The sequence below is a fragment of the Anarrhichthys ocellatus genome, unplaced genomic scaffold, assembly GCF_004355925.1.
Source record: "Anarrhichthys ocellatus isolate YVR2014 unplaced genomic scaffold, GSC_Weel_1.0 scaffold15, whole genome shotgun sequence".
NCBI lineage: Eukaryota > Metazoa > Chordata > Actinopteri > Perciformes > Anarhichadidae > Anarrhichthys > Anarrhichthys ocellatus.
The window spans coordinates 760,030-766,588 of NW_022280045.1; the positions used below are offsets into that span (position 1 = coordinate 760,030).

At 48.0% G+C, this 6,559-nt stretch overlaps 1 protein-coding gene across 7 annotated transcripts in view; it reads left to right on the forward strand.

Moving 5' to 3' along the window:
• rnf220a (ring finger protein 220a) overlaps positions 1-6,559 on the forward strand; it is a 156,146-nt gene that overhangs the window by 144,337 nt on the left and 5,250 nt on the right. For all 7 annotated transcript variants that reach the window (XM_031854739.1, XM_031854743.1, XM_031854740.1 and 4 more), the window contains one exon: positions 5,225-5,336. In XM_031854739.1, coding sequence (XP_031710599.1) covers positions 5,225-5,336 — 112 coding nt within the window. The remainder of the gene's footprint in view (positions 1-5,224; positions 5,337-6,559) is intronic.

The window sequence follows — 6,559 nt, forward strand, 5'->3', positions numbered from 1 at the left end:
TGTGTGTGTGTGTGTGTGTGTGTGTGTGTGTGTGTGTGTGTGTGTGTTCCCCATATTAAATATCAGCAGAAGGGAGGACTGGTGAATAAGCAGAGCAGCTTGAGGCGTATCGATCACACGCGAGGCAAGAGGTGTGTGTGTGTGTGTGTGTGTGTGTGTGTGTGTGTGTGTGTGTGTGTGTGTGTGTGTGTGTGTGTGTGTGTGTGTGTGTGTGTGTGTGTGTGTTTGCGTGTTTGCTGAGCGCGGGGAAGCATTCGATAAGTTGTCTATGAGGAGATCGTCCTTGTTTTTACTTTGTGTCTGAAGGGAAGAGATGTCGGCAGGTCCGTGTGTCTGATGGGGCTGATCGATTCACTCTCTCTCACACACACACACACACACACACACACACAGTTATATTACTGGTGTCAGTCATGGAAAGGGGCCTCTTTCTCTGTTTACACAGCATCGCTGCAAAGGACAGTTGTATCCGTCATCAGTGAGTCCAGGTTTCTCTTCACAGCTGTCGCTAACTGCAGCTGAAGACGGTGTTATTTCACATTATATAAATGTTGGGGAATATTTTCAGGACATAAACTAAATCGAAACTACCTTAAATGCTAAGAATTTGCGAACAAAACTTGACGTTATGACTTTTGTTCCGGCCAAAGCGTAGGTGTGCGTGTTGCACGTATGTTCCAGCTGAGGCCTCGGTGGCCCACCCGGAGCAGAACATGCCCTTAATCTAAGCATCCATTTAAAGGCAGCCAACTAGATGCTGAATGATTACAATGTAACAAGCAGTCAGCTGGCTGGAACAATTCCCTGCCTCACTCCTCCCCGCTCCCTATAAATGCACATATTTGTGGAGCTTCTGTGCCCCTCCGTCCCCAAATGAAAATGAGATTTGTCTCCTTTCGTTACATTGATACATTTTGTGTGTGCGTGCGTGCGTGCGTGCATGGCTTCGCACGGGGCAGCGTTAGTGAAATCTCTCTCTCTCTGTGTCTCTGATCCCAGATGGGTAATGATCTGGTCGCCTCCCGGGGCGTCCTCGTTCCCTTGCTCATTCCCCCGCAAGATAAATGAGCTCTCGCGCATACACACACACACACACACACACACACACACACACGACGCCTGAGACGCTCTTTCCCCTCCAAGATAAATGGCCCCTCCAATGCCGCCAATGCGATTGCTGCCAAATTTGGTGCTCCAGCTGGAACAATGCGGAGAGATTTCCATGTGGTTTCTGCAAATAATTGAATCTGTCCTCAATTTAGAAGTGATGAAGCTAGATTTCTGTCCTCCACATATGCACACACACACACACTGCCCAGTCGCTCTTTATTGTCGTCGCTAAGCCACATCCCTCTCTCTTTCTCTTTCCCCATTTCTCTTTACTTCCCGTCCTTTGTCTCAATTTTTCTCAGGCACATACAAAACGCCCCTCTCCTCCTCTCCCCTTCCCTTTTGCCATCTGAGACCAACACACACACAGGTCGGGCTGAGGCAGGGGAAATCAATAGTGACTTAAATGTTTTATCATGGTGTGTCAGTGTAGTTAAGGCCTCGGTTAACAGGGCGCAGCAGAGAATGATGCTCTAAAGGGATTTACCGCCGCTTTCTTCACAACACCTGCGCATAAGGGATTTATTCCTTTACCTGGTGGATGAAGATGTTTGCCAGGATATTGTGTTTTTCTTAGAATTAATTCTTATGTAATTTCATCATTTGCCTGTGTCTAGAGAGAGAGAGAGAGAGAGAGAGAGACCAAAATCAAGGTAGACAGTAGATTAAGACACGGGGCTGATTGAGATGGATGGCGGAGGTCCTCTGCTACACACAGACACACACACACACACACTAATGAAATGAGCAATAGCACCACACACATCGGGGACAGAGCGCTAAATAGAGGGGAGGCCCGGCCATCTATCTGTCTCTGTCAGGCTCCCCCGCTCGCTCGTCGCCACAGGGCCGAGTGGGGATGGAAACGCGCTGCAATTTCACTTCCTTTCACTCGCATACATGCACACGCCATTCAAAAAAGAAAAAAAAAAAAAAAAGCCCCGGCGGGCCTGTAACTAAGTTGGAGTAGCAGCACGTTGCGTGAGTTGTATTTCAGTATTGGTGCCGCTGGTTTTACGATGCCAGGTCTTCAGATCAAGGCCACGGCTTCGGCTGGGACCTACCGAGGCAGAGCCTCGTCCCACAGTGCAAACAGATGTGCAGTAAATATCTGTAATGGGGGGGACGGCCAAATACACTCAACAGAGAGTCCAAGACGTTAGTTATTACGTGTAGTTGTACGTTTTTCCATCTTGTTCCTACGGAAGCCCTGAGAGGCAAGTGAGACATTTTTTCTGTGTGATCCATTTTCTGAATCTGATCTAAATAGTTTTCTCTCCTGTGACTTAAGATCAGGTGAATAACGGTTTTGCCGGAATAAGTTATTTTTTTGGCAGGTGTGTTTGTTGTTGTAGTACTCATATCGGCCACAAGAGGCCTAAGTGCACCACTAAGCCATGCAATGTTAAAGGCCTGTTTGTGCACATAGCGCCTTGTTCTGGCATAACAGAGGGCGCTGGGCAGCGCTTTAACCCAGCGTATCTATGACATCACCATCGTGGTATGATAGACGAGCATCGATCCTGTGCTTTTTATTATCCATCTGTGCTCCCACATATTTGTTTTACATCGTTTTTTCACCGTGAGCATCAAGCGGAGGACGTCTGCTTCATACTTCGTATCGATGAGCTCTGAAATAAAGGCTTTTTTCATCCTTTATGATCGTGTCCGTCTGACGTATTGTAAAGTCCGATTTAGTTGTTCCTAACTTAAGCTACTGACACATTTTGAGAGCCATCAACCGTAACGCACCGTGAGACTCACACCGTTTGCTTATGAGCCCATTCATATATTGTCTTACATCGCTGTATCACCACCAATACCTGCATTCACACAACCTCGCAAACCCGGACCAGCACCAGATCCATGTGCGGTTCACACGTGTTAAAGCGGCGTAAATAACTCGACTCTCCCTCTGGGACCCGCACTCACGGGAAGTTGCTGCCACGACAGCTTAGACGGACGATGCTCATGCCTGACATTTTAAGGTCGTAACCCAAATGAAACGTTAGCTTCTTTCTGTAAGTCTACGTGACATGTTTGCCCAGCCCGGGTCCCAGAGCGACCTCAATTTTTATATATTTTTTGGCTCGCACGGCTGAAAAGGTTGAAAACCCCTGAGCCAGCTTAAACCAGTGAGTCACACAAACGGCATAAAGGGCTTAAACTCAAGGATTTCTCCTTGCTGGTTGAGAGGCAGTTTATCTCGCTGCGTGTCACATTTGGCCCCAGAGAGTTGTCTTTCCTCGGCACTGCGAAATCATCTCCTTTCTACCTCCATTAAATCTTTGCACCTCCCATTACAAACCCCCCCCCTCCTCCATCTCTATGTCCCGTTGTTTTTTTTGTTTTTTGTTTTTTTATAGCATTGGGAAATTAAACAACTTTTCAACTGTGGTGCTCTATAAACCAGCCGTGCTAAATGAATATTCATGATGGAGATAGGGTAGACAATAGAGAGGAGGCGGGAGAGGCCAGTGTTGTTGAGAGGAGAGTGAAACTTCTCTTCCCCCCTTTGGCAGAGTTTTGTGCTCCACTGAGTGACAGAGGGCTTTATTGGAGCTTTTAAAAGAGAGCGAGAGCCTGGTTTTAGGGACGAGCCCCATCCGGTCCCATCCAGCCCCGGAGCCCGCTGCCGCTTTATAAGCTAGCAGGCTAATCAAGGCTAAATGGCTTTTTACAAGCCCGGGACGAATAAGAGGAGAGGGTAAAGCGCTTTATAGGGCATGGAGTTGCGAGTCAGTCCAGGAGTCCCGACTAGGTCTTTATAGACACGGGACGGCGGCGGGGTTACAAGGGAGGAGTGGGAGCAGGTGAACAGTGTCCTGACCAGCCTCAGTAATGCACACGAAGGAAGGAGATATGAACCTCTATGAGCATCTTTGACATATCTAATCATTCCATTGTGTGAGGGATAATATCTGACGGATCTTAAGTCCTTCCACTATTGGATTGGGTGATACAGAAGGAAAGAACCATCATCTCAAAGCTATGAAGTTCAATTGTTTAGTCTAAATGTCTAAATATGAAAATACATTATAAAAACACGAAAGAAAAACTTCAAATCAGTTTGATGTTAAGCCTAGAAGTCTAGAATCTTTGAGACTAACTACACATTTTGTCTCGTCTCTCACAAAAACTCATGAAATCCGTTGGTCTGCTTATTACTAATAAGCTGTACGAGTTGGACAACCGCGAACATTAGGCTTCTCCGCTGAGCTTCACAGTGCAGCTCAACACTGGAGTGGTTGAAGAAGTCTGCCGATGGCCATGCCAACCCTGAAATGTCAAACTTTCACTTCATCTAAAGGAAGTAAAATGTGAATCTACTCCTTTTGCTTTCAGTAGAAATGGATTCACAGAAGCATGTCTCCTAACAGGAGAAAGTTCTACCTGTGCTGTAGCCTCTGCTGTTTGAGCATGCGGCAAATGAAGCCATATCCTGGGCCACACACACACACACACACTCGGCCACTTATCGTTCTATTCTGCTCTCGCCCTCTCTTCTCTCTCTCTCCGCTTGTCCTTCCCCATCCAGATCAATACCATAGATCAGCAAGCTATCAGGCTGCAAAATGACCACATCACCATAAACGCACACGCTCGCTCCCATTGTAACACACACACACTGATATTGCATCTCGCCAGAGAGCGAGCGGATGGCTATAATAAACACAGGCCGGCTCACGCGGCCTCGTCTCGCTGCGCCAAATCATCATCATCACCAGCAGCAGCAGCAGCGATGGCGGTCTGAGCGTCTCCCTATTGATTTAGTTATGGCTGCTTCATATGCTGTCGGACAGCGTTAAATGCACATTTTCTGCGATCGCGCCGCACATTAATCAGAGGCTGCTTAGAGGCAGGAAGAATAGGGAGGACGGCAGATAGGATGAGGGAGGGATGAAAGGACGCAAGGAGATAAATACAGGGGGAAGGAAATAAAACACGAGAGAGGACAGGGCCCTTTGCTTCAAGTCAAAACATTTTAAAAGATGGTGGGATTGAGCGAGGGAAGGTGGGCTAACGTTGTAAGTGTGTCTGATTTTACTTTGTCAATAGTTACACTCTGTTATAATGTCAAACATCTCTCCCTCTGTCGTTCCCCCCCACCCAGGGTGACGGAGGAGGAGTCCACGGCAACCACCATGGATGCTCTGAAGGCCCGAATCAGAGAGCTGGAGAGGCAGATACTGAGAGGAGACCGATACAAGTGTCTCATCTGCATGGTGAGTATGACTGTCTCGCAGTAGCATAGTGCAGATTATGGGTTTGTAGCAGAAGCTTGTTTCCCAAGAAGGATGCTGCTCTTGGCTCTGAGCTAAACAAACAGCTCCCTCCTCATATTCTCAAATCTGGCAACCTTCCAACCAGTTGCACCTTGTCCAAATCCAGTGGCTGGATCCTCATATTCTGCTTTGGAGGCCCCCCCCCCAATTTACTGTATATAGGACACAACCGCTGCAAACCGAAGTATCCCATAACTCACTGCACGTTGGGCGGTTTTAGAAAAGAGGGCTTGGTCTTCAGATTCTTTTGAAGGATCCACAGTCCCTGTAGAGGCCCAACGTCAGTGTAAGTCACCCGTTGTAGTTCTGGTCACTCTTTTTCTTTTCACATATTTTATATTGTTATTAAAGCGAGAAAGCTGAATTGAAGTGACCAGATCACAGATCTCGTGATTTTTCTTGTTCCACCCTTTGGCAGCAGTCTCTCATATGAAACGGTGTGAAAGTGTTGTTGAGGTGTCCATGTAGGGAGCTGTCTGCACCTCATTCCCCTCCGTTGCGGATGTCTTAAGCAGCTCTCTGTGAGTGTGCGAGTGCTGCTGTCGCGTTGCTGTTGTGTTGGTGGTGGTTTCCTGCTCTTGCATGGCTTTTGCGAGTCAAAGTGAATGTGTGGCGGGACGGGAGACTCCAGTAGGAAATGCAGAACCGAGCTGAGATGCATTCATGGACAGGCAGCACATTTAAGACATTCTATCCAGAGTGTGATGTACAGGTGATTGGAGCTCAATAGTATCAGCCACATGTTCATCCTCGACAATGACGGGCAGAATGAGGGACACTGTCAATATTCATGTTCATCAGATACATACAGACCCCCCCCACATGTCAGAGTTTGTGTTCCCCGCTTTGTGTCAAGCACCCATCCTGTCATCCTCCAAGCTGCAGTGCGGCGTCGAGCACACAAGCATCCCGTGCGTGCTTTTGTGTGGGGGGGGGAAAGCGGGTAATTACCGGCGCATCCTAAAGGTCGCCGGGTGCCCGAGGTGACATGGAGGGCAAGGCACAGCGATCGATCACTCACTGCCCCCCCCCGGTGGACGCAAGGCTCTCATCCGTCACTGTCCCTCATCTCTCACTCACAATGTTCTCTCTCACTCACAAACACACACACACAGGCGTCTTACTTCTAATCTGTCTTTGTCCATCCCTAACTCGTCACCGAG